This window comes from Mustela nivalis, assembly GCF_964662115.1.
Source record: "Mustela nivalis genome assembly, chromosome: X".
Taxonomy (NCBI): domain Eukaryota; kingdom Metazoa; phylum Chordata; class Mammalia; order Carnivora; family Mustelidae; genus Mustela; species Mustela nivalis.
In genome coordinates, this window is record NC_139040.1 from 132,116,386 (window position 1) to 132,142,627 (window position 26,242).

Here is a 26,242-nt window from a genome sequence, read left to right on the forward strand (position 1 = left end):
CCGAGCTCCCCGCTTCCCCACAGGGGGATTTCAGGACGAGCTCATGCGTTCCTCCCCCAAACACGGGGGACACAAACATCTTCTGAGCCAGGCCCACATTGGGTACCGGGTTTGCGGCGGTGAGGAAGGCATCGTTGTGGACAAAGAGGAGGAGACATCGAAGGTTCAGCCCGACGGTGGCCGGGGGGCATTGCATCAGGCAGGGACACACATCGAGGCCTTGGGGGCGGCGTGGGGAGGACTGGCAGGCGCTGGACTCTGCTGGGTGCCGGAAAACTCTTCTGGGGAGGGCAGTGGCCTCGAAAGGACTGTAAAAGCTGAGAAGGAAGGACACAAGATGGGACGGACAGAGCGTTTGGGCCAACAAGTTGTAGGCTGAAGCCCTCAGTACAAAACAAGAAGCCCAGGGCCGCTATGTGGGACAACTCTAGGGGGCGCCATGCCCACTGCCAATGGTTATCGACTGGAGGTCTGCGTTCCCCCAAGATTCATATATCGCAGCCCCATCGTCCAATGGGATGGCATTGGACATGGCCCCCTTGGAAATGACTACACTGAGATTAGGTCCTGAAGCTGGGCACCATGATGGAATTGTGTCCCGATGAGAAGAAGAAGAGGCACCAGGGATCTCTCAGTCTGCCACATGAGGACACGGGAAGACATGGGTTCTATGTCCCACGGAGAGCAGCCTCAGGAGGAACCAGCCTTGGCCCCACCTGGATCTCAGACTCTCAGCCTCCAGGACAGTGAGAAATAAGTGTCTATTGTTTGAGCCGCCCAGTTCTTGGGATCTTGTCATACCAGTCCAGATGGACAACTGTGCCAAGTAGGACAAGTGCCCCCGAGGCAAAGAGTAGCCATAATTTGCCTCGTTCCTCGTTGACGTAGAGTGTGACTTAGCTCATGTCATGTGACAGCATCTGATAGAGCACCCATGATATTCTGTACATCTGGGGGGGGGATAATTTGTCTGCTAAACCATTCCTTGTCCATGTAGGGATGGGGGTGCGGCCTGTGGAGGTCAGTGGGGTTGCACTGTTGATACTGGGACCCATTCATTGCTTTGTGGGCCATCAGAACAGAGAATAGAGACTTTGCCCTGATATTTATGGACTTTGTCTGACTCTACGTTTACAGATAGTCCATATTTCAAATTGAAATGTATCAGAGCCAACGTTGAAAGCGGCCCAAGGTCCATTGTATTTTGTGCCTCCTTTTGTCCCGTAAGAAAGGCAGCTAATGACCATGTGAAATGAAAGGGCAGGACCTACTGAAAGTACTCTTACACCTGTTCCTTCCTCCTGACCCACCCCACCAAAATCAGGGTCATGAAGCCTCTGAGTTGGGCCTTCAAGCACAAGTACAAATTTGATGGAGAGAAAGGGAAGGGAGAACAAACAGGAGGTGTGGACCTCTTGAGTCCCATCTCTGATAATAAGGTCTGAGCCGGGTCCCTTGAGGATTAAAATAACGACAGGCCAGGTCTTGACTTTGCTAGTCCTGGTTGCTGTATGAAGATCTCAGTTCTGCAGGATGGTGGGAACCACATCGCACCCGTAGTCAGAGGAGGATGGAGATGGGGTCCTCTTGGGAAGAGAAGACCACCAGTGCCCAGGAGATGAGTTAGTTACAGAGGGGGCTGAGTTTGATGCAAGGAGGTCACAAAAGCCTTTGATGTCATGCTGGGGAAGGTGACATCAGGCAGAGGTGGGCAAACCCAACAGTCATGGGGTGGGGTGGTTTCAAGCATTCTTTGGAGAGAGAACCAATGGAAATATGGCACCCGTATCCTACCGCAAGAGGACCCTTCTGCAGATCTGGAGAAATTGCAGTCCCTAGCATATGGCAGAGCTAGGATTCAAAGCCAGGCAGCCAGGGGGCACCTGGGGGGCTCAGTCGGTTAAGTATCTGACTCTTGATTTTGGCTCAGGTCATGATCTCAGAGTCGTGAGGTCAAGCTCTGCGTGCGTGGGGCTTCCTGCTCAATGCAGAGTCTGCTGGAGATTCTTTCTCTCCTTCTACAGTTCCACCCGCTCTCTCTCTCCCTCTCAAATAAATAAATAAATCTTTAAAAACCATCTAAATCCAGACAACCTGAGTCCCAGACTCATGCGTCCTGTTGAAGGCTGGCCCGAAGCATGGGTTCAAACACCACCTGTTACGTTAAACTGAGAGGAAGTTGGATGAAAGCGGCTGGTGAAGGGAATGGAGGTGACCATCCAGCCCCATCCGTCTTTGGTCCAGCGTGCATTGCGTTGACCCTAAAGTGAGAGAGCCAAGTCAAGAGTGATGTCCGGCGCTTGGAGTGAAGAGAGAACTCTGGTTCAGGACCAGTTGGCTTTTCGTTGAGTGAGGAGGGCGTCTGTTTCTTCTGGTTTCCTGAGTATTCTTTACGTCTCAAAGTCTCACGTTTGTCCCCCATCAACTACTTGGCAATTACCTGCTTGGTGTCAAGCACAGAGGGGTGTGTGACATTGAGCTAACTCAACAGGCACCGTGCCCTCAAGAGATGGACAGATTGGTGTTTTCGGCTGAGCTGTGTCTCCTTGCAAAGTCATGTCATGGTCCTCACCACCAGGAGCTCAAAATGGGGCCTTGTTTGGAAAGAGGGTTCTTGCCAATGTAGTTAGTTAGGAGGACCCGGGGGGGCCCAGAGAAGTGGACCTTCGCATGGTGATCCAGGTGGGACCTAAATCCAATGACATTGTAAGACGTAGACGCGGAGAGACAGGGACGCAGAGGAGACACCACGTGAAGATGGAGGCAGAGATGGAAGGCACATGGCCATGAGCCCAGGAATGCCTGGAACTCCAGCAGCTGGAAGAGGCAGCTTCTCCAAGAGGTTCAGGAGGGAGCACGACTGTGCCCCACCTGGATCCCAGTGGTCCTGCCCTGCCTGGATCTCAGACATCTGGTCTCCAGACCTGGGAGACTTGATGAATTCCTGTGGTTTTAAGCTGCCTGATTGGTAATTCTTTGTCACAGCAACAACAAGACATTCGTAGATGTTCCTTTCTTTGAAACAAAAGACCAGAAAGGTACTGACTATGCATAAGCCTTTTTCTTTTCGTGCAGAAATAACCCCCCAAGACCGCCGTGCTACGCATCGGCGGACCATCACCACGGTCACGCTGGGCAAGCTCCATCGTGTTCATCAGCACCGTCGCACATGCACCTGTCACCTATACACGTCCTTCATGACGTTATAGGTTTTTCCTTCCCTCCCATCAGCACTAGGACTCGAACACAACAGTACTGTTCTCGAACACGGGTGGGAGCCGAACCGAATGCCCTTCCCACATGCCCCTTTGTCCTCCCTGATACGCGGGCCCGCGTGGAAAAGCGCAGGCACTCGCCTTACGTAAGAGCACTTTCGGGGACCCAGAGCCCGGCTTTCCCGTGGCTGCCCCGAGGTGGAGAATGTGCGGCAGAAAAAAGGCTGCGTAGGGTACCCGGTGACCGGCCACCGTCGCCACGGCCGGGGAAGCACTCAGTTCTGGGGAAGAGGGTTCGAGGGGTGCCAGCCGGGACGGAATCCGTCTTGAGTCTGCACCATGTGTCCTGTCTTCTTTCTTCCTTACTTCCCTCGTTCCGCACAAAAGACTAAACAAAAACAAAAACCAAGCCAGAGAAACCCGCACTATCGACGCTGCAGGCCTTTTACAGAACAGCCAGATGCTTTACATCCTCAGTGTGGAATCCGTCTGCCCATCCGGGGATGTTTTCTCCGTTTTCCCAGACTTTACGGCCGCGTGTCCATGAGACCCTGTGAGGACGCGTCCTGACCCACCGACACACGCTGACCGACGCTGGCCGGCCGCCTCCCTCCACGCGTCGGGGAGACGTACAAACTCACCATTTCCAAAAGGCTCGGAACGCGTCTGGGCCACGGCATTCGTGCCCAAGACACACACACACAAATACATCCTGGTTGTGAAGGCGCTTTCTAAACCACCTTCCCCGACACACACAAGAGCTGGATTTAGCCTAAACAGATGTGAAAAGAGCAACGAACCCTGAGGTTTTCGGCATTTTTTTTCCCCCCGGCACCTGGAGAGGCACGTGTGGCTCGAGCGTCTGGAGATCCGGATCTGGTTTTGTCCACCCGGGGCCATCCGACAGTGAGGTGAGGGACATAGGACATGCTGGGGCACACACAGGTGTGTGTGTGTGTGTGTGTGTGTGTGTGTGTGTGATGCTTTCAGGAAACCTGCATGTCCGATCCCAAACTCCCCACGGGACCGTCGAGGGCAGCAGGGGACGTGCTCGCAAAGACGTTTTCTCCTCATTTCCCCGAGCAGGAATAGGAACAGAGACACCGCCCTGTGGGCAAACTTGCAAAACCGCACAGTCCGTGCCAGGTAACAGACACCGAAGGCCACATCTGGGGGAGTCCGCGTCCCCGAAGCATTCACAACGGGAACCAGAGGCAGATGAGTGGTTTCCCAAGGACGCAGTTGAACTGTGTCCGTCCCCCGCTCTGTTCCTGCCCCCCAAATCCCATATTGGAGCCGTCCCTGGAAATCCTGCAGAATGGGAGCTTTGCTGGACATCGGGGAAGGGTCCGTGAAATTGGTTAGGACGGGGTCACGCCGGGCTCAGGTGGGACATGACCGGTGTGTGGTGTTTCCAGACCCATGGGAACGTTTACCCACAGACGGGCACACGGAGGCAGCGTGGGGTCAGCCAAGGGAGGCCCAGGCCCTCCAGCTGCCCCGGGGAGCGGGGACACAGACAGGGAGCAGACTGTCCCTGGGAGGCTCTACCGGGAACCGGCGCGGAGCCCAGTGCAGTCCTGGACGTCAGGTTTCCAGAACGAGGACACAACATGCTTCTGTGGTTTAACGGCTTCCCACCCGTGGTACGAGCTGCTACATGCACGATGGACAGGAGTCTTTTTGCTGACGTCTTTGTCCGTCTGCACCCCACGATGGGGTAAAACGACCCCTATCCCAGTCCGGTGAGTCGGGGCACCTCCCAGGTACAGGACGAGCAGGTGCAGGAAGGAGAAGCCGGCCTCCAGGGAAGCCGGCTTCCGCGAAACTGGGCTGGGTACACGAGCCGCGTCTGGCCATATGTGGCCATCCCCGGAGCAGCGGAATGAGACACGCTGTTCCCTTGTCAGGCACTCCCGGCCGGAGACGCTCCCGGGAACTGGCCACGGCCGAGGTCGGAAATCCTTGCAGGCCTCCCCAGTTGTGCCCAGTCAAGGACCAGAGGGTCACTGGGTGTCTCTCTGCAAGGCACGCGGGATCTGGGGAAAGCACCCTATTTGGCCGTTACAGGCGGGGGTAGCCACACGCTTTCCAAAAACGAGAGATCTGGATGACCACGAAACGTGATGCGTGGACACAAAGTTTCAAAGTCTACAAAATGTTCATACATCCCCAAATATGCCTTTTCTTGCGGAATTTTAAAACCACACAGAGTTGGGCGCCTGTGGGTGGCTCAGCTGTTGAAGCGTCTGCTTTCGGCTCAGCTCAGGATCCCGGGGTCCTGGGATCGAGCCCTGCATCGGGCTCTCTGCTCGGTGCGGAGTCTCCTTCTCTCTCGCTTTCTGCCTCCTGCTCTCTCTCTCAATAAATAAAGTCTTTATAAAAATAGGTTTAAAATAATAAAATGATGCAGAGTCATCAAAACCACTCAGACGGCAGACTGCATTGGGGTTCTGGGATGTGGGTTGTGTGGTCCTGGGATGCACGTGGTCGTTGGACCCCCATGTGTCACGGGTGCAGGACGGCCACGTCATCTGTCCCCTAGTCACAGGACCCCGGTCTCCTGCACTGGTCTCAGCCCAAACAGCTCCCATACAGGACACCTAGACCAGGAGGATTCCACGATCGCGTCCTGTGTACCTTCAACTCTGAGAACCCACGTGGGTTTCCACATTCATTCTCGGGAACAAAAGCTTCGATCCACTGGGGGGGAGGTGTGGGGAAACACGTGTAAAAATGGGCAAACGGTGTCTTCAAGTGTCTCCCCCATAAACGGCCGGCAAATGGATTTTCCCACACGTTCCCCACCCCGCCTGTGTTGATAGAAATGTAACGTCAAACCAGGGATTCGATGCCGTGTTTTCAACAGGTTGGAAAGGCCCGTAATGCCTGCCCAATCTTCGTGCATTTAGGGTAAACACACACACACACACACACACACACACACACACCCTAACAAAGCTGACCTCAGACAATAAAAAATAAATGCACACACGTTTGCACAAATGTTCAATGTCTGCGTTTTCCTGAGGCCGACAACCCGTACCCAGCTCACGCTGGTTGGCTAAACGCATTCGGACCGAGCTTTAAACCCTCTAACTGGATTACAGTCTCCCGCTAGCCCTACAGAAATTTCCTTTTTTTATAGGATTTTTTTAAAAGACTTTATTTATTTCACAGAGGGGAACACAAGCAGGGGGGTGACAGGCAGAGGGGGAAGCAGGCTCACCACGGAGCAGGGAGCCCGATGCAGGGCTCGATCCCAGGACCCTGGGACGGTGACCTGAGCTGCAGGCAGCTGCTTCACCCATGGAGCCCCTCCCACATAAAATTTCTAATCCTGATGTCAAAACCAGAACCCTAAGATTCTTCATATAAAAGCTCAGAAATAATTAAATGAAGCTATTTTCGTCAAGGAGGAAGAGTACACGTGCATTTCGTTTCCAGTCAGTAGGGAACAGCAGGAGCTCGTCCGCCACCAAGCAGTGTTACCCCAAAGTTAGAGCAACGTCTCCCACCCCAGCAATTAACACACTTGGTAAAGACATGACCGTTAGCCAATTTCCACCAAAAACCCACATGGAAGAAGAGGGAAGTATCTGAACACAGGGGCGATATCTAATTCGGGGGGAGTATCTGACTCAGAGGAGTATCTGATATACAGAGAAGATCTGATTCAGGGGAGTAGCTGAAATGCAGAGGAGTACGTGATGCAGGGGAGTATCTGAATGTACAGAAGTACCTGATGCAGGGGAGTATCTGCAAGCAAGGGAGTATCTGAATACAGAGAAATATGCAATGTAGGGGAGTATCTGAATACAAAGGAGTATCTGAGTAAAGAGAAGTATGCAATGCAGGGGAGTATCTGGATGGGGGAGTATCTAAAAGCAAGGGAATATAGAGAAGGGAATATAGAGTAGTATCTGATGCAGGGGAGTATCTGAATGCAAGGGAGTATCTGAATACAGAAAACTATGCAATGCAGGGGAGTATCTGGATATACTAAAGTATGTGATGCAAGGGAGTATCTGAACACAGAGAAGTATGCAATGCAGGGGAGTATCTGGATGGGGGGAGTATCTGGATAGGGGGAGTATCTAAAAGCAAGGGAGTATAGAGAAGGGAATATTGAGAAGTATCTAATACAGGGAAGTATCTGAATGTATAGAAGTATCTGATGCAGGGGAGTATCTGAATGCAAGGGTGTATCTGAATACAGAAAAGTATGCAATGCAGGGGAGTATCTGAAGCAAGGGAGTATGTGAATACAGAGAAGTATGCAATGCAGGGGAGTATCTGGATGTACAAAAGTATCTGATGCAAGGGAGTATCTGAACACAGAGAAGTATGCAATACGGGGAGTATATGATTCGGGGAGTATCTCAAGCAAGGGAGTATCTGAATACAGAGAACTATGCAATGCAGGGGAGTATCTAAAAGCAAGGGAGTATAGAGAAGGGAATATAGAGAAGTATCTGATGCAGGGGAGTATCTGAATGCAAGGGAGTATCTGAATACACAAAACTATGCAATGCAGGGGAGTATCTGATGCAGAGGAGTATCTCCAGCAAGTGAATATCTGAATACAGAGAAGTATGCAATGCAGGAGTATCTGATGCAGGAGAGCATCTCAAGCAAGGGAGTGTCTGAATACAGAGAAGTATGCAATGCAGGGGAGTATCTGCATGCTGAGAAGTCTTCATTCCCGAGGTACCAAGGCCAGTAAAGGAAAGTAGGCAGGGAAAGAAAATCCCCGAAAACACAGGGGCACACTTGGGTTGATCGTCCGTCCTACAGTCTCAGAAAAGGGACCACGGGGTCCATCCCACTGGTTTCCACAGCCTTCTTTAAACGTCACCCCATGGGACAATATTTAAGTAAAAAAGTACTTGGTTTCTTGTTTCTCATTTATTAGTCCGGTGTGGAAAACAAGAACAAAACAAAACAAAACAAAAATCCTACCCAATGAAGGAAACCTTGAGGACACCAGTGGAAGGTTTATCTCACTGTATCCGAGGGTCAATGCAGGGATGGTTCTGTTTCGTCAGCACGGGGTGTGGTAAACGGCCCAGAGTTCCGGGAGGGAGAACGTGTGCGGGGTCGGTATTGGAAAGACTCTGCCACGGACAATCGGTGTCTCCCACCCCACAGGGAAAGCCCTAACAGCCCCGGAGAGGGAAGCACAGTTCCCCTCTGAAGGTGACACGCAGCGTTAGAAGCCCCTTCGTCTAGCCGGCGTGGTGCAAACGGGCGCGACGCATCTCAAGGTCAAAATAAAGCATCTCAATGTAAGGACAGGCGTGGGCAGGACGGGGCTGGAGCCCGCTGTGGCCACCGTCGCCGCCCGTGCACGTGTTTTTCGGGAAGACACAGCCAGCGAGTCTTGTCCTTCTGCTGGGAATTGCGTCGCGGACGTGCGTCGAGGCCAAGCTTCTATTTTTCCAGAAGACTCCACTGAACTGTCAAGGACAAACAGACGAGAGAAGACTTTACTAGGCATTCCCGGCTCCCCCCAAAACCCGCACGTCACCGGCTGCTCCTGAAACATTTCAGACGCGGGTGACTCCCCTAGAAGGTACGTGAGCACGAAACCCGTCCCCGACAGAAAGCTAAATCCTGACTCTGACCTGCTTGGGGAAAAAGAGTCAACAAACTTCAGTGTATGATCAACTCTACCTAGAAGAAAATATACATACTCCATGAAAAGGAGGGGAAAAAAATAGGAAAAGGCATTTTCTCCTAGAAAAATAAAAAAATAAAAAAATAAAAACATACACCATGAATAATGAGGAAAAAATAAAGAAGGCATTTTCTTCCTAGGGGAAAAATAAAATTTCATACTCCAGGAAAGCTAGGGGAAAAAATAGGAGAGAGAATTTTCTCCTAAAAAAACAAAAAGCAAAAAAAATAAAAACATACTCCAGGAAAAATAGGAGAAAAAAATATAGAAGGCATTTTTCCCCCTAAGGAAAAAAACAGAAGGCATTTTCTCCTACAAAATAACTAAAAAACCCCCCAAAAACAACAAAACAAAGCAAAACAAAAATACTCCAGGAAAAATAGGATAAAAAACATAGAAGGCATTTTTTTTTTCTTAGAAAAAAAATACATAATCCAGGAAAAGTAGGGGTAAAAATAGAAAGCATTTTCTCCTAGAAAAAATAAACAAAAACATACTCCAGGTAAAAATGGGGAAAAATATAGAAGGCATATTTTTCCCAGAAAAAAATATACATACTCCAGGAAAAGTAGGGAAAAAAATAAGAGAAAGCATTTTTTCAAAAAAAAAAAAAAAGAAAGAAAGAAAGAAAAGAAAAAAGTTAAAACATATTCCAGGAAAAATAGGATAAAACACATAGAAGGCATTATTTTCCTAGGTAAAGAAATAGGAGAAGGCATTTTCTCGTATAAAATAACCCCCCAAACCCCAACAAAACAAAATGACAATACTGCAGGAAAAATAAGATTAAAAAATAAAGATGGCATCTTTTCCTAGATTAAAAAATAATAATAATACATACTCCAGGACAAGTAGAAAAACCAAAACCAAAAACATACTCCAGGAAAAATTGGATAAAAATCATAGACAGCATTATTTCTCTAGAGAAAGAAAGAGGAGAAAGCATTTTCTCCTACAAAATAACCCCCCAAACCCCAACAAAACAAAACGACAATACTGCAGGAAAAACAAGATTAAAAAATACAGAAGGCATTTTTTTCCTACGGAAAACAAAGACATATTCCTAGAAAAGTAGGAAAAAAAACATAGGAGAAGGCATTTTTCTCCTAAAAAAAAACCAAAAACCAAATAACAAAAACATACTCCAGGTAAAATCGGATAAAAAACATAGAAGGCATTTTTTTTTCCTAGAAAAAAAAAAATACATACTCCAGGAAAAGTACGGGAAAAAACAGAAGGTGTTTTCTCCTAGAAAAAATAAACGGAAACACACTCCAGGAAATAATGGGGGAAAATATAGAAGGCACACTTTTCCCAGAAAAAAAAAAAAAAATACAAACTCCCAGAAAAGTAGGAAAAAACAAATAGGAGAAGGCGTTTCCTCCTGGCGTCAAAAATGTCTCTGATCCACCCGATCTCCGCGTCCGTGAGTTCCTCAACCCAGTTCCCGTAGTTTTTCTTAATGACTTGGGGCCGCGATTTCGCTCCGCAGCTCATTTAGGGTTGACCACGGGACGTCGCAGCCCATGAGACACGGACGTCCCCGAAGTGTCCATTCTTAAATGGACAGTTCGTTACGAGGTCACGCGACCCTGACCTGGGGGTCCGCTCGTGTCCCGTTCCTACAGGCCGCCTCTCGCGGGGCAAACAGGTGCGTCCCCACGTCCCTATAAATAGGGGAAACGCGCTCACAGACGCCTTATTTTTATTTATTTATTTTTCCCAACGCGGCTTTTGAAAGTGGACCCGATGGTCCAGCGTCTAACTTGGACCCCAAGAAGCTCCCCTTGTTGGGAGGAATAAAACCACCCCGTGGACCTCGTTCCGCTCGTGGTCCCGGGAAGACATCGGTCCCAGGCCCCGCGGCTCACCGGGCTGGTCGGCGTTGGTGCTCTGCTGGTTCTTGGTGCTGGCCTCACCCTGGTCGGCTGAAAGGAAGCACAGAAGATACCCCAAGGGGGTCAGTACGCAGAAGTCCCCCCGTAATGTCACCGCCACGCACGGGGAGCCCCCACTCACCTCCCCACCGGCCCACGTCAGCGGGACCTGGAGGGGCGGAGGCCCAGACCCACTCGGGGCAGCTTTGTCCATATAAAACCGAACGCTAAGGGGGCCTCACCGAGTCCCGTTGGCTTGATTTCGGGTTTTCCCTGTTCTGGTCAATTAAAAAAACTTTTTTTCCCCCGAAATTTCTCTTTGGCATCCGAGCACACGAGCACGTCCCCTCCCCATGATCGGGATCCAGGATCCCCTCCGGAAGTCGACGGAATTCAAGACGACGGACAGAGTCGCGGGCAAAAGGCGTTTTATTTCTGGACGGCGACGCTCGGGGTTCGGGGCCCCGAGCGGACGCCGCCCCACACGGTTCACAGAGCTGGGACGTTGGTACAAAAGCGCCCGGCTCGGGGCGAGAACAGAGCAGACACGTGACACGCCTTCCCTGCGGGTCCCGGGGGGTGTGCCTGAATCCCACCGCCGGCGGCCCTGTCCGGAGGGAGGTCCTGAGCCCACGCGGGGTTCCCCGCCGATGGCAGGAAGACAGGCCGTCGGGGGACTCTACAGAGCCAAGTGCGACAGGGACGCTTGGCAGAACGCAGCATCGTCACGGCAACGTCCCCTTGGGGACAACACCGGAAAGGGCACGTGCCCTTCTGAGGCTTTTCGATGTCGGCGTCGCACACCGCTGGACCTCGGAGAACCTTCTCGAGGTGCTGGCGTCACGGCTGGACGTTGGAGGGAGCAGGACCCCAGAAGGAGCACGCACGGGGCACGGAGTCCAAACACCAGGACCGCTGGTGCTATGCGTCGTGAGTCAGACGGCAATTGGCCACCCGGGCGCCTCCCCCAGATCCTGACCGCCGGGCTCTTTGCTGGACCTGTTCCCACCCCTTGGCAGGGGCCGGCATTCAAAGGAGACCCCAGGCCTTGCGACTAGCAGGGGTGCACAGCCAGACTCCCCGTCTCCCCGAGGGGACCTACGCCAGCCCAGAGGGGACCTACGCGATGCACCTCTACCCCTAAGGGGACACCCCGTTCCACAAGACGCACCCTGCATCCTACCCTCTCCACCCTGCCCTGCGACCAGAAAAGGCCACCCACAGCGTCTCTCACAATAAACAAAACCAATGCACACGCTTTGCGTCGGCGCTGAGAACCCCTCGTCCCTAGCAGGACCGTCATAGAAGGGGCAGCTTTACGGGCCTCTGTGGCTGGGGACTGTTAGGTGCATTTGGAGCCGAGACCACAGCCCTGGGGCACCGCCGACCCGCCGTGCCTGACTGGAGGCAGTTACCCGGACGGCTGCCTTCTCGGGAGGGGAGCGGACACACCGGGTTCAGACCCACCAGGGAACAAGCCTCATTTTACAGGAACGGACAGATCGGCAGGGACATCCTACAAAGAGCCCGTGGTGGCCAAGGTGACCACAGGCGGCGGAGGCGGTGGAGGGGGCGGGGACCAGACCCAGGAGCAAAGCACTTAGAGCCCATGCAAACCCCACAACCTTCCAGAGACCCAGGGAAAGAAGCCGGAACGTGCCCGGGGCAGGAAAACAGTCACGGATGATTTCCCGTGTACGGGCCGATCTAGAGTGCTCGGAGTCTCCGGCCCGGGGACACGCCGCGCTCCGTTCTCCACAGACCTTCAAATTGGACAACGGTGAAATTTTTAGGTTGTTCCTAAATCATGGGATTTTTTTTTTTTTCTTTTTCCTTTCCTTACTGGAGAAGCGAGTCAAGCAGGACAGGCCCGTATTATTATTATGTTTTAAATAGCACGGGTCAGAGAGACAGCGAGGAGCTGCTTCCTAGACGTGCAGAGGACAAGGACTCCGGAGGCAGGAAAGTCAGACGTTGAAAGCTGCAAACGCAACGCGGGCTCTGCCTCCGGACCCTCCGTGTGGCCCCGTTCCGCTGCAAACGGGCATCTGACCGACGCCTGGGAGCGGGATGGAGGCACGGACTAAGCCCCGTCCCCGGACCTGCCACCCTGCCTGCCTCGGATTTAAGTTCAGAAGAAAACAGCTGCATTCCTCCTCACGTCCTAAAACTCCTTGTGCATGAATATAGCCTACTACTATGCGCGGGATCCGGGGATTGGGGTGGGCTGGCGGGGCGGGGGCGGGGGAAGCATCCCGTTCCCATGGCAACGGACTAACTCGCGGCAGGGAGCGGGGCAAATGCCAGATCACACGGGGGCAGCTCCAGGCGTGCGCACGGTTTCCTGCTCGTCCCTACAGCCGCGGCTCATCTGAAACGAAAGGTCGAGACATGAAAACCGAGCCAGACGGGAAAGGGGACCGGGGAGCTCCGCAGAGGTCCCGGCGCGTGCAAAAGCCCCAGGCAGCAGCCGCCGGCTCTGACAAAGACAGTCTTGGTGCTCAGGAGGACAGCGGGGTTTTTAGGATTTTTTAAAAAAGCGATGCTTAAAGGCCAAGGGGCAGTGGGCGGCATGGGTCAGAGACGGAAGCCAGTTCAAGGACAAGAGGGAGGTGAAAGTAGGGCATCGACGCTGACAGGGAGAGGAAGACAAGGCACAGGCCAGCAGGTCAGCCCAGCAATACCTCAAACTCCTGCCGGAAATAACACAAGGACACACGGGAGAGCCCACATCCGCCACCATGCATGCAGAAGGAAAGCATCGTGCACAGCAAGGGACAGCCCCAGAGTGCGTCACCATGCATGCCGTTGGCCGCGCAAAGCCAACACAGCCATCCACAAACACCCACATCAGCCACGAGCCCATGCCCAAGACGGCTCTTAAAACAGGCCACCGTGCGCCATTTGCAAAAAAGCCACATTAAACTCTTGGGCACACACGGATATCTCCAGGAATATAGGACAGATCTACCAAGCCGCGTTGGCCACGGACACTCTTCCGGGCATCGGCTCCCAACATGATACTAAAAAGCACTTCAGGGAACGTAGAGCTGGAAGTCTGGTATCTGATGGATGCATTTCCCCGTAGAGAGACCACCCAGTTGGTGGAGACGGACCTTCACGCACAACTCAACAGACCCTACCAAATTCAACGGGATGACAAGGTCCTGGAGAACCACCTACTCTTGTAGAACCATGGTTTTCCCCAAAAAACCATGGTTTCTTGAATGCACTGGGATGCACCAAGGCCACATCCTTCTTAGGAACTGTCCACGCTCACAGGTCCACGTGCGTATGTGCTTCTTTAAACCATCATCCCAACAAGAACACCCACCAACAGTCCTGCACGAACTCCACCAAAAGGTCTAGGATGTTCACGATCCCAATGTCTGAATCCAACACTTCAATTCTACGACTTTATAAAAATGTGCCATGGAGACAAACCCCAAGTTCATCGACTAATAGGTCAAGAACACCAAAATGTCTCTTCACGGACGTGGAAGAGATGACTCACTCTTCTGTGATACCATCCTGGGGTTTACTGAAAAACAGCACCTGATTTTCTTTGTCTTATGGGCATTTTATAGCTACAGACTAAGGTCCCTAATGACTGAAATCAGAGCTACCAGCTTCCTTGTTGCATTGTTTTTGTTTTTTGGGTTTTTTTGGGACATTTTCTTTGTGTGTCTATATCAGCAAAGATCATAAATCCCATAAAAACCAGAAAGCAAATCAAGATGGTAAAGTCGACCCCAATGGAAAGTTCCCTTCGCTCATGCAGAACGAGAGACTGTACGAAATTCTGGGTCAATGAATGGCCAGGAATGGGGGACAGGAAGATGGAGAACACTTGGTTTTCCAAGTTCCTCATCCCATTCCAAGTACGGGACAACATCAAGTCCATTATGATTCTTGGGTCCTCCCCCAAATCCCTGTGCCTCAACAAATGAAATCAAATTGGCATCGTAACATCCAAGGGGGTCATATATCTCAAACCCAAGGTGACAGAAAGGCTTTGCAGGTCCACGATATGACTGCATTTGGAAATCCAAATTGGATTTGACAGTCACTTATAGATTTTCAGAAAACCGTTGTGCCCAGACTTTCCATGCATCCTTCCCTAGCAGGCATGCCTTCCTTCTCTCCTGGCTGGGCATGAGGCTCTGAGCTGAGCGTTTTCGGAGAGGGAAGCAGAAATGAAGTCCACTTGGGCACGTCCTTGACCTTGGTTCTCTCTCCATTTGGGCATGTCCTTGACCTCACACTTGGGCATTTCCTTGACCAATTCTGCTCTTCATTTGGCAAGTCCTTGACCATGGTCATCTGTCCACTTGGGCGTGTCCTTGACCTCGGTCATCTATCCATTTGGACATGCTGGACACTCAACATTCAGGCAACCGAGCATGGTTTCCTGAGGGCCCCTGATGGAAGGTGCCCGGTCACATGTGGAAAATAGACATAATCGGGTAAACAGTAGCTTCTGTTAAGTCTCTGAACCTACAAGCCATTTGGGACTTTCAGTTTCAGGCTACAGACAGAGTCTGTGAATCTAAAAATCGAGAATGACAGGAGATTAAGGGTAGACTCCCTCCTTATAGACAAATTTTGTATCACCACCTATTCAAATCTTTTGTGAATTTCCCTACAGCCCTCAGGTGGTGGTCCTTGAAGATGGAGGTCAACAGCTAAGTACGAATCTGGACTTGAAACTACAGGTGGGTTGAGAAGTTCAGACAGCATGAGGCTCCACCCACAGACCATGGGACCCCTAAAGCCACATCAGAGTCCACCCCTCGTGTTCATCTTGCAAGAGGGAAGGCAAGACGTAGAGCAACCCAGAGATACAAGAACATGAGCCATGTTTGAAACCAAACTTACGGACTTCAAGGCAAATCCTATGTATTTCAAGGACTCTTGCCTGTATGGTACCCAAACACCCAACGTTGGAGTTCCGATCCCTATGCTGGTGGGTGGGACACCTCCCCATTCTCCTATAAATTTTATATCCCACCCCCAAACCCTTGCGAGTACCTGTTCAGTTCGGGGTCGTACCAGAAAGGCAATCAGCCATCCCGCGTTCGGAATTTAATTCCCTTGGTTGGAGCAAACAATATGGCGGACCACCCCCTGCACCGTCATCGCTCTTGTCATAAGGGGGATGAGGATGACCGCAGTTATAAATTAGGATGAATAAACATTTCCAAGAGCTAACATTTCTCCAATCGACCTGTCGAGACTTTGACACACAGCCCTATGAATCCTCACAAAAGTCTGGTGGTGTGCAGATGATCAACTCTGCCCTTTAGAGATGGAAAACCCAAAGACAGGGATGGTTACTGACTGGCAAAATTTGCACAACTCCACACGGGTGGCACCGGTACGGAAGCTACAGAGTCCAATCCCACTAATCCCAGCAATCTCTCGAACTATCGGCCACCTCCCACGTGTCTCAAGCCAACGGGACTTCTGCATTGTTTTAGTTTCGAGACAGCAGAGCTTTCAAGTTAGTAAGGCATAAAGGGAAGGACGCGGCCGCAAAAACCTTACTGTTCTCTTTGAAGCACAACTTTTTCTTCTGGTAGGCGATAAAGCTAGAGACCGCTCCGACCACGGCCATGACGACGGCCCCAATGATGCCAGGGATTACCCCCGGGGAGTCGGCTGCGGGAAGAAACACACGGAACCATGACTGGGAACATTGGTGGAGAGCAGACCACAGACAGGACACGTGGCTGGAAGCCTCGCCCACCGGAACAAGGTGGGACTGAGTGTCAAGACATAGGGCCCCAGGGTGACCATGGAGGAAACCCCACTCCTGAGTCTTGCTCAACTTCCAACGCCACCTCTAGCCTGTTTGCTTGACACGAAGAACCAGCCATACTGCTCCCCAAAAGTCCCACTTGGTATTGGAATTCATCTGACTACACCTATCGCTTCCAGTGTAAAACAGGTGTCGGGTAGATCCTGTGGCCAGTGCAGGGGTCCTAACAGTTAGAGGCAGAAGCTCTCAGGCGAGGCAGCAGGGTACCCATCACGGAGTGGGATGTCCTGGACATCATCCTCTTCACACATTTTCGGAACATCAAAGCTGCTGATCCCCTTTGCTACTTCCGTTGGATTTACTGCAATGTGGTTTCCACGTGCGATCAGTAACTCTCACACCACGTGTATCTCTGCCATGTGGACAGCTAAGCTATTTCTAAGTATGGTGGCAGCACAGGACATCCCACTCCGTGAGTCAGTCAAGGATGCTGTGAAGGGTAATTGTGTCCACTTGACTGGGCCCAGGGTGCCCAGACGACCGGAAAAACGTTCCCTCTGGGTACGTCCATATGGATGTTCTCGCAAAGGATTAATGTCTGTATCTACAGACTACGTGAAGCAGGTGGCCTTCACCAGTGAGGATGGGCATCAATCCACCCGTAGAGGGCCTGCATGGAACAGAGCTCACAGATGGGGCAATCATCTTCTTCTGCCCTTTGTGCATGGGCACTCCTACTTCTTGGGATTGGAGACTCAGGACGGGACTTGCCCCCCCAGCTTTCTTGGTGCCCAGTCCTCTGAAGTGGGACTGAACCACACCTGAGCTTCTCCTGGTGTCCAGCTTGCAGTCAGCAGATCACAGAACTTCTCGGCGTCTACCATCATGGGGGACAATTCCTTACCATCAGACTCTTTCCACAGATCTATACCTACATCTCTATCTAGATAGATCGCAATGGTTCTGTTTCTCTGGGGGAACCGCAGGTAATACAGATGGGTTAGGGTTAGCGTTCCTAGGGCACCGTGGGAAGGTGAGTGAACCTAACGTGTGGGTGTCATCAGAACCCCCTTGCTGAGCCTACTCAAGAACGTCAATGACCTAGTTCAGCAGAGTGCTTGGGATGTGCATGGGGCAAGGCAACCACAGTTGGACGTTGCCCGCCATCATCTTTAGGACAACGGAGCCAACACAACACGTTTGGTCTTGACCACTGCATTCCACTTTTTCTTAACAGTGACTATAAGAAACCCAAGACATCAGAAACCACATGTACATACCCTGCTCCCCGCCGTCATGATTTTGGCTTCCTCCGCCAGCGCCGCCAGCGCCGCCACCGCCAGCACCACCACCACCACCGCCTCCTGCAAGGGAGAAACAGACTTACAGACAAGTCGTGTTGGGAAGATTTTTGGCAAAGAAAATATCCCAGAGATCAACTCCCAGGACCTTGAGCTGTGAAGAAACTCAGAGAGTCCTTTCCTTCCATTGAGTCCCAACTTTGCTAAACGTCATCGGACTCGTTCCTGTTTGTCTGATACACAAGCTCAGCTCCTGACTCAAAGCACTGCTCTCATGGTGGGCCGCAGGAGAGCCAGTACGTCCTGTGTGCCTCATGGATTCTGACCCCTCAGAATCCCAGTCAGGGCCTCGGAGCCCACCTAAGACCCAGCCCATGGCTATGAGGTGATCCAAGCCATGTTCCTATTGACTCCCAGGATACGTACTGGTGACCCCTTGAACAACGCCAAGAGGATTAGGAAAGCCAACCCAAGGTACAGGCAAAAATCCATAAACAACTTTTGATTCCCCTCCAAATTAATTAATTATTAATAACCTTCTGTTGACTTTCTGGTAACAAAACAGTTGGTAACACATATGTTGTATGTTCTTTATATTACATACTGTATTCTCTCTCTCTCTCTTTTTTTTAAAGATTTTATTTGTCAGAGAGAGAACACAAGCAAGGGGAGAGGCAGGCAGGTCAGCTGAAGGAGCAGCAGGCTCCCCACTGAGGAAGAAGCCCAATGTAGGACTCGATCCCAGGAACCCGAGATCATGACCTGAGCCAAAGGCAGCCACTTAGCCAACTGAGGCACCCAGGAGTCCCATATGTACTGCACTATTACAATAAAGTGCTGTTACAATCAAGTTAAGCTAGGGAAGAAAGAGAACATGTGATTAAGAAATTCATAAGAAAAAAGAAAAAAAGAAAAATCATGAGGGAGAAAAAATACATTTACTAGATTATATTGTATTTATTGAAATAAATGGACCCATGCAGACCAAACCTGTGCTGGTAAAGGGTGATCTGTAAGTGTATATTAAGACCAGCTACAGGTACACATCATAAATATTAATATATTCTAACTACTATAAAGACATTATTATATTATTGTAAACTTAAATTCTTATTTATATAGACAAGATGCATTATATCTAAGTACTGCTCTGGACCCTACTCTAAGCTAAGGTTTTAAAGAGAGGGGTGGAGAACCTGCTTTCATTTCAACGTTCACGAAATAACAAGACACACGCCACTGATGACACCCAACAGTCACCAAGCAAACACAGGTGACTGGGGCGCTCAGGAGATGTCTGAGAAAGGTGCAGTGAGCCCCATGTATATGGTGGGTAGCTCCCTGAACCATCAGCACAGCAACCAGGGACCGGCCCTGGTGGGGCAGGTCTGAACAGTCCTCATCCTTGAGGTGGAGGTAGGAAGAGATTTCCAAGCAACTGACTGTGACTTCACTGAGGGTCAGACTGTCGACCCCGACGGCCTTGTGGACAGCAGGAGTGTGATAAGGAGGAAAGAGAACCCATAACTCTACCTCCATCTGAAGCTCCATCAATGAGATCGGAATCCGAAAAGCCACCTGGGAGACAAAAACACAATGTCACTTGCCGTGTTGGAACAGTCAGGAGGGTCGAGATCAGCCATGCCTGGCCCCAAACTTGCTGACACATACAAAACAAATTTTTTTTTAAGATTTCATTTTTGTATTTTAGAGACTGAGAGAGAAAAAGAGCATGAGCAGGGGCGGGGGGGGGGGGAGGGTAAAGAGAGAATCTTAAGCAGACTCCACGTGGACCCTGACCCAGATGGGGGACTCAATCTCACGACCTTGAGATCATGACGTGAGCTGAAACCAAGAGTCAGATGCCCAATAGACTGAGCCCCCCAAGCACTCTGAGACACAACAATTTAAAAAAAATTTTAAAGGACCCTGGGTTCATGCATGGTTTGTTACGCAGCAGTAGCTAGCTGATACGCATCAGATTTAATGCATCAGTTTAACGAGACCTATCATCACTCAATATGGTTTATTCCAGGAAGTCAAGGACGTATTCTGCAGAAAGACATCGTTCAGTGGATCTCACGGGTTAAAAGAAAAAAAAAAATGCTCCTATGCATTGATGAACAGTCATGAAATTTAATATCAGCTTTCTAGCCAAGGCACAAAGATTCAAATACAAGAAAACTGGAAAGAACGAGACAATATAAACGTAAAAAAATACATTTGATTTAAAGATCACTTGCAAATAATATGATAGTCTTTTCATTAAACACTAAACGATGAAGACAAAGTTATTAACAGGTAATAAGGATTCATCATTAAGTGGCCCATGAGGAAAGACGTATGAAATTCATTTCCATATCCCAGAAATAAGCAGAAAAATAATGGGCATACAATGGATTCACAGAAACAAACACCAACAAGCAAAAGCAATTTAGAAGGAACGTTTATAGGAACGGCAATGAGAAAGGACAGAAAGCGGATTCCAAAGCAAAAAAGCTCAATTTTGCAAATGGTCGGCACTCTGCAAATTGATTTCTCATTGGAAACCATTCAAGTGACAATAAAGGGAGGTTTTTCTTTCTCCCCAGAGGGATGACAGACAATGACTCAGTGAGTGCTCAATTAAAAGGAAAAAACAGAGAGCCACCAAGACGCAGGGGAGCCCATTCGAACACAAAAGATCCCACGGGGAAAACACACATACGCGCACACACATTCCAAGACCACTTGCCAAAAACCACTGCGAAAAATACCCAAAGGCTAAAATAAGGGAAGAAATGTTTTCATCATAAATGACTGAAAAGAAGGATTTGTACGTGGGTGACGTGGGCTTCTAGACCAGGCAGGACATGCCCGTTTTCCTCAAATGTACCCCAGAACCAGAGACACAAGCAAGCCACGCACAAAAGAGAAACCAGACGTGGCCATGACACGCCCAATATATTTCCTTACATTTCGGAAATACATGCCACCAAAAAAGTCAAATCCAAACCAAAAATACCTTTTCGAGAACTCATGTCCCACTCCTGGAACATGGAAAGGGCCTTGTCCCTAGGAGCCCCCCCCCCCATGAAGGCTACGTTGATCTGACAGGACGACTTCTCAGCCGACAGGGAGACCACCGTACTCTGAGAAGTTCACAGTGTGCGTTCAGGGAAGGGGTCTTACCAGAAGATCCCGGCTGGTTGGGTTTTGGGTAAGGCTGAGGTTTGGGTGGATTCGGTGGTACTGGGTCATCTGTTGGTAAAAAACACAAATGTTGCATTTGTGAGGAGTCAGCAAAAAAAAAAAACAAAAAAACCCAAAAGACAAGAAATAAAACACATCCATTTTCCTACAGATGGTTTCCCAAACACCTACAAAGGGCCGTGTATCCTTTCTCCTGGTGGAGACCACTAAACACAGCCACCAGCCCATTTCTTTCCATCATCATCCAGGTGCCCTACCTACCTCCAAGAGAACTGGACCGTTCCAACAGTTGTATAAATTTTTGTTAGAAACTGAAGCAAGTGCCTGGACCAGATACAGAATTTGTGGAACCCAGTGCAAAATAAAAAGTAGGGCCCCTCATTCAAACTCTCTTGAGAATTCCAATATGGCGGCCACAAACCATTCCAGCAAGGGTAGGACTATAGCTGAATGAATGCACCGGTTGGTCACTTGCCCTGGCAAGGGTGTTCACATTAAGCTTATGCCACTGCAAAGGCTAGAAGCCCTTTTATTTATTTTTTTTTTAAATAAAAGCAAAAACAAGCAGAAACCAGAAACCCAACAAAAGCCAACAACAACACACCACTCCCCATGTCTTCATGGTAACAGCTGGTTCTGACTTGAGAGGCACAAGGTTCTTGGGAACGATGATCATTTGGTGACCCTAACCAAGCCGGCCACCCAGGAGACTTCCCAAAGGTACTTACTGTGTCCTTCCCCGCCGAGCGCATCTTCCAGACTGAACCCGTCATCGTCTACAAGGGAAACCGACTGTTAACACTGACGACGCAGGAAGGAATTCAGCTCCCTAAGCCACGGAGGAGCCCCTGCCTCCCCACCTCCCCAAACACGACTGCGAATACCAGTCTGACTAAACAGAAGTGCCAAATTCGTGGCCTCTCCAAGAAGAGGACCAAGAGACAAAACAAAACCCCCAAAAAGGCACTGTACCCATCCCTGGCACCACGCGGGCCAAGCTCAGATTCCAACTCTGCCCACCGTTACCGTCCTGTCCAAAACCATCCCTCCCACGTGGCCAGCCTCCGTAAGGCAGACACGATGTGCTGGATGCAGAAATGGGGCCAGATTTGTGCACCTACAACCGAAGGCCCTCAACGAAATGATGGGACCCTTCCTGCCGCCATCATGGGCTTCTTTGGTATTATGACCCCTTTCCAATTTCCTGCTACGTTGATGGGACGTTGGCGGATCTGCCCATCGCAAGGCACTGAACTACGGCGGCCATTCCGGTTTTCAACAATCTCTAATCCAAAAACCTTTTCACCCCCCCGTGCCGCGCAAGGACACGGGTCTGAACACGGCAGGTGCTACCCTTTCACTTCTGATGGGACATTCTGGCCGGGAGCCCTGTTCCTCAACAAACTGATTCCGTTAAAAACAAATTAAAAAAAAAAAAAACAGCGGTCAGAGCGCCATGATTCTGACGTCTGGTTGGCCAAGAAGCAACGATCAGACCCTTGTTCCCGGTTTCGACTTTCATTTGGAAGGAACCCCGCCTGGAACGGGTAGGTGTGTCCTAGAGGCTGGAGACTGGGTTTGCTCATGGGTTGTACCGGCATGTCAGCTCCAAAAAGTGCTTCTCCTATGCAACGCACATCCAAACACAGAGCAAGCCCTCCAGACACACACTGTCTAGGCGACCCGAAATCATCCCCAAGACCCGTCAGACCTCAGTCTTGCCCAAAAAACATGGCACCCGGTGGCCAACGTCGACAGCATGGCTCCGGGAGCAACCAGTCTGCACCCAGAGCCCCGAAACCACTTGTCTCTGTGGTTGTCTACATCTCGAGCCCAGAGAGGGGTCCGGCAGACGTTCTCTGCTGTGCCCACCAGGCCCGTTGGCTTCTTACCAGCGCTGGGTCTCTTGGGCGGTGGCGTGGGCTTCTTCTCCCTGTCTAGAGAGAAAAGACATCGAATCAGCAAAACCCGTGGCTGAGAAACTGTACCACCTCTCAAGAATGCCCTAGGTGCTCTAAAAATAGTCAAAGAATGTCACAATCACCCCACACACAGCCCCCATGGCTCCGGCAGTGCACAGGGACTGGAGCGTGAATTCTGAGCCCTACAGGACCCCCGTGGACGGGTACACAGCCTGATGCTGGACGCAGCCCTTGCTGAGACCAAGAGCAGCGGGGTCTTTGCACTGGGAAGGTTTCCTCCCTCTACCCAGAGCGTCTGGCTTTTCCTCCCCCGACGTGAGTCCCTTCCCGGGTCCACGCTCGACACACTCACTACGTTCAGATGGAACACTCGTCGTCCGTTTGGAGACACAATTCTAACACGACCCCTGTCACCTCGTGGATCGTAAATCGCAGGACTTACCATCGAGGGCGTCCGCCAAGTCGAAGTCTTGGCCTACGAGGACAGAGAGTCCGGTTAGGAATCAGGAAAACAGTCATGCAAAAATTAAGGCGGCAGTATTTTTTTTTTTTAAAAAGATGGGGACTAAAATTTTTCTGGACTTCATGAAGTTTGCAAGACTTAGTTGGTTTTTAAAACATAGAACGTGCCGGAAGGTCTCATGTCTTCGACATGCTCACATCCATGGGGAAAAGACAGATGACAGTTTACGTTCGAAACAGCTGGTGATTGTAACATTTAGCAACATAACAATTACAAAAACAGTGTATAAAAATGTGTATAATAATTTTTTTTTAAAAAGTGGGTAACAATTTAAAAAATGGGTGTCACAATAAAAAACGGTGTGTAACAATATTAAGAATGGGTATAACAAATTTTTAAAATGTGCATAATGATTTTAAAATGGGCATAACAGTTAAAAATGTATATAACAATTTAAAAAATGTGCATAATAATTTTTAAAACGATCGTAACAATTTTAAAAATGTGTATAACAGTTTTAAAAAAATGTGTGGACCAATTTAATCAAATGTGTGTAACAAAAGTGTATAACAATTTTAAAAAGATGTATAACAATTTAAAAAAGTGTGTATAACAATTTACAAAATGTATAACAATTTCAAAAAATGTGCATAATTTTTAAAATGTGTATAACAATTTAAAAACATGTATAACCATTTAAAAAATGTGTGTAACAATAAAAAAGTAGAACAATTAAAAAATGTGTATAATGATTTTTAAAAAATGTATTAACCGTGTTTAAAAATATGTGTAACAAAAAAGTATAACAATTTAAAAAGGTGTCTAGCAATTTTAAAAAATGTGATAAATAATTTTTTAAAAGTGCATAACAATTTTAAAAATGAGTATGACCATTTAAAAAATGTGTATAAATTTTTAAAAATGTGTTTAACAATTTAAAAAACATTAGCGGCAGCTAGAGCACTAGGAAAATACGGTCATTTTGCCCGTGTGTCCCTCAGGAACATCAGACCCCCTCCAGTAATGACTAACGATATCCCATACGTGACGAAAACACACACACACACGGACAGAAAAGCCCCATTTGGGACCCACTTTCCCGACGACGCACCCAACCTGCATTTCTTGCAAACACACTGAACCACCCAGAAAAGCGGAGAAAGTGTCTTCTCGGGTCCCTGGGGTCGCTCGAACCCCCGGGGCGTCTGCGGAGACGCGCCGCGTCTTCTCTCCGGTTCCCAGGGTTTGGACGGACACCGTTTGCGTGCCACGGCCCGGGGCCCGTTCCCCACCGGCTGCACGGAAGGCAACCTAAGGACATCTCGGAGAAGCCCGCACGCGGGACTTTTTGTGGGTAGTTGTGTGCATGTGTATACGTGCATGTGTCTCCGCGTCGAGCGTGTGTGTATCTGTGTGTGCACTTGTACGTGTGTGTGTGTGTTCCTACGTGTGTGCTAACAACAGGCAGGCAGAAGCCGGCGGCCTCGGGCATGGGCATGACGGTCACGCGACGCCCCGCGATCCCCCACTGGGCTGTACTCAGGATCCCAGACCTGGAGTCCCGCCGTCTACACCCGCGTGGTCCCTAAACAACACACACAATCATACGACGTCCTGCACGCGGCAGGTCTCTCTGAGGCAGCAGGTGGGGTTTCACCGACGTCGCCGACCCCGCTGGCCGTGACATAAACGCACACGCGTGTCCACGTCGCGGGTCGTATTTACAGAGGAATCTGCACCTGTTCCCCCGCACGCTTCACCTGCCATCCCCGCGCTGAGAGCTTCCCCCGACGTCCACGCCCCTCACCCCGCCCTCGGGAGGACGGCGGACGCTGACAGCGGAGACGCAGACAGGGCTCTCGGCGACGCTCAGAAGCCAACCGCCGTGCGGACTTGTCCGTGCGCCGCCCAATTCCTGTGATTTCTGCCTCGTGAGAGTGGACGGTGACGGACGGACGCCACCAGGAGAGCAAACGAGAGAGCTGTGTCCACGGACTCGCGTGCGTGCTTCTGTGTGTGCACTCCTTACGGGCGTGTGTGTGCATTGCACGGGAGTCCGTGTCTCTGTGCCCGTGGCCGTGTCTGTGGACACCAGAACCACCGACCGGGAGCTCGCTCTCCCTAAAACGCCGCCTCGGGTCCTGCCCAGCCTTCCCCGCCCCCGCTGCGAGGCGGCCATAGGTCCCCTGCACACCCCTTTCCACTGACGCCCCGCAGCCCCCACACAAACCCAGCGGAGCAGAGCGAGGAGGGATAGGGACAGGCTCTCCGATCGCCCTCCAGCCCCCACACCCCCAGGCTGCCCTGTCTGCTGTGGCTCGTGTCCAGGACGCTCTGCTACAGACCACGGCCGACACGGCCATCCCAAGACCCCAAGGTCAGCCAAGGGCCGGTCTGACGGTGGATGGGCAAAGGGAGACTCCATCCTTCTCAGCCTCCCCCCAACTCCCTCTGCGTGCCCCAGGAGAATGCCCTCGGCCACAGAGTGAGAGCCTCCCTCGTGGGCAAGACCCCCAGGCATTCGGCGGAGACCATTCAGACTGGATCCCAGGGCTCGGGGCTCTCCCTGCCCTCTGCCCCCTGGAGAACCCCTTTCTCCTGGTCACAAAGCCACAGCCTCGCCACAGATGACAGAATCCCGGGGACTACCCCCAGGGAGTGCTCCCCACACAGAGCTGGACAGACATTCAGGGGCACGGAGGGGCCAGCTTCCACGGAAAGTCCCCCCCGAGCTCAATCACGAAGACACGTCCCCCTGCCCTGCCCCTGTGTGGGTTCCCCGATGCCAGCTGTACCAAGACTGTGCCGATGTTGGCAAAAGGGACGCTCGC

General features: G+C 50.6%; 1 protein-coding gene across 2 annotated transcripts in view; it reads right to left on the reverse strand.

Annotated features, from left to right (window-relative positions):
• Positions 1 to 8,104: 8,104 nt before the first annotated feature.
• LOC309855798 (CD99 antigen-like) overlaps positions 8,105 to 26,242 on the reverse strand; it is a 31,230-nt gene continuing 13,092 nt past the window's right edge. The window contains exons 2-10 of one of the 2 annotated variants that reach the window (XR_014306994.1): positions 23,391 to 23,423; positions 22,919 to 22,963; positions 21,755 to 21,802; positions 21,006 to 21,074; positions 19,368 to 19,412; positions 17,814 to 17,897; positions 16,320 to 16,433; positions 10,767 to 13,143; positions 8,105 to 8,674 (exon numbers count right to left, since the gene is read on the reverse strand). Coding sequence is in view for 1 of the 2 variants with exons in the window: in XM_082716466.1 (XP_082572592.1) it covers positions 8,649 to 8,674; positions 10,767 to 10,823; positions 16,320 to 16,433; positions 17,814 to 17,897; positions 19,368 to 19,412; positions 21,006 to 21,074; positions 21,755 to 21,802; positions 22,919 to 22,963; positions 23,391 to 23,423 (521 nt within the window). In the remaining variant the exon portion in view is untranslated. The remainder of the gene's footprint in view (positions 8,675 to 10,766; positions 13,144 to 16,319; positions 16,434 to 17,813; positions 17,898 to 19,367; positions 19,413 to 21,005; positions 21,075 to 21,754; positions 21,803 to 22,918; positions 22,964 to 23,390; positions 23,424 to 26,242) is intronic. The other variant, XM_082716466.1, reaches the window with a different exon arrangement.